The sequence below is a fragment of the Mustela lutreola genome, chromosome 1, assembly GCF_030435805.1.
Source record: "Mustela lutreola isolate mMusLut2 chromosome 1, mMusLut2.pri, whole genome shotgun sequence".
Lineage (NCBI taxonomy): Eukaryota > Metazoa > Chordata > Mammalia > Carnivora > Mustelidae > Mustela > Mustela lutreola.
This window is the reverse complement of record NC_081290.1, coordinates 274132750-274134357: the sequence shown is the minus strand read 5'-3', so window position 1 is coordinate 274134357 and position 1608 is coordinate 274132750. Positions and strand designations below refer to the sequence as shown.

Sequence of the window (1608 nt, the reverse complement as noted above, 5' to 3'; positions counted from 1 at the left end):
AGTTCTAGCAGCTTTGGGGTGGAGTATTTTGGATGTTCCACATAACATATCATACAATCTACAAAGAGTGAGAATTTGACTTCTTCTTTGCTGATTTGGATGCCTTTTACCTCTTTTTGTTGTCTGATTGCTGAGGCTAGGACTCCTAATACTATGTTGAATTGCAGTGGTGATAATGGACAGTCCTGCCATGTTCCTGACCTTAGGGGAAACACTCAGTTTTTCCCCGTTGAGAATGATTTTCACTGTGGGTTTTTCATAGATGGCTTTGATGATACTGAGATATGTACCCTCTATCCTTATACTGTGAAGAGGTTTGATTAAGAAAGGATGTTGTACTTTGCCAAATGTTCTTTCAGCACCTATTAAGAGTATCATATGGTTCATGTTCTTTCTTTTATTAATGTATTGTACCACAATGATTGATTTGCAGATGTCAAAACAAAGGCATGGGAAGCAAGGGCAAAAATGTAATATTGGGACTTCATCAAGATCAAAAGCTTTTGCACAGCAAAGGAAACAGTCAACAAAAGTAAAGACAACCAACAGAATGGGAGAAGATATTTGCAAATGACATATCAGATAAAGGGCTACTATCCAAAATCTATAAAAACCTTGTCAAACTCAATACCCAAGGAACAAATAATCCAATCAAGAAATGGGCAGAAAACCCTTACTTCAAAAATAAAGTTTTCTCCAAAGAATTTCATCTGAATGAGAGTGGTGATCCATCTTCAAATTCCACTGAAATCAAATGGAAATCTGGAAAGGATTTGATGAAACATTCAAGTCAAACACAGAATAAATCCAGCAGGAAGAGACAGCATGAGGAACCAGAGAACTTCCTCACCTGGTTTACTGACCATTCTGATGCAGGTGCAGATGAGTTAGGAGAGGTCATCAAAGATGATATTTGGCCAAATCCATTACAGTACTACTTGGTTCCCAATATGGATGATGAAGAAGGGGAAGGAGAAGAGGATGATGATGATGAAGAAGAAGAAGAAGGATTGGAAGATATTGATGAAGAAGGAGATGAGGATGAAGGTGAAGAAGATGAAGATGATGAGGGGGAGGAAGGAAAGGAGGATGAAGGAGAAGATGACTAATGGAATACTGATGGATTCCAACCTTCCTTTTTTAATTTTCTTCAGTTCCTGGGAGCAAGTTGACGTCTTTTTTTTTCCTTTTTCTTTTCTCCTCTCATGCTAATTTGCCCTGTTTTTTGAAGTCTCTCTTTTTTTTTTTTTTTTTTTTTTATCTACCTTTATACCATGGTTCTCAGCTTATTTTGGAGGGAAATGCCTTGAGCAAAATACAGTGGGAAAAGAATCTCTACCCCTATTTGTTCCAAATTCATTTTTGTCCCTTCCTGTCTCAACAAAAACAAAAACTTTATGAAATCAACACCACCATGCTCTGTGGGAAAAAAGAAAAACCATCTTCCCCCCTAACTCTGCTGGAAGCTGGAGGGTGCTAGGCTCCTGTGTAGTAGTGCATAGAATTCTAGCTTTTTTCCTCCTTTCTCTGTATATTGGGCTCAGAGATTACACTGTGTCTCTATGTGAATATGGACAGTTAGCATTTACCAACATGTACCTGTCTACT

At 38.0% G+C, this 1608-nt stretch overlaps 1 protein-coding gene across 1 annotated transcript; it reads left to right on the top strand.

Moving 5' to 3' along the window:
• Positions 1–674: 674 nt before the first annotated feature.
• Positions 675–1225, top strand: LOC131822418 (protein SET-like; the record flags this gene model as incomplete). Its single annotated transcript, XM_059158776.1, has 1 exon — positions 675–1225. A coding segment is annotated over one exon (435 nt), but the record flags the coding sequence as incomplete, so codon positions are not given.
• Positions 1226–1608: the final 383 nt, after the last annotated feature.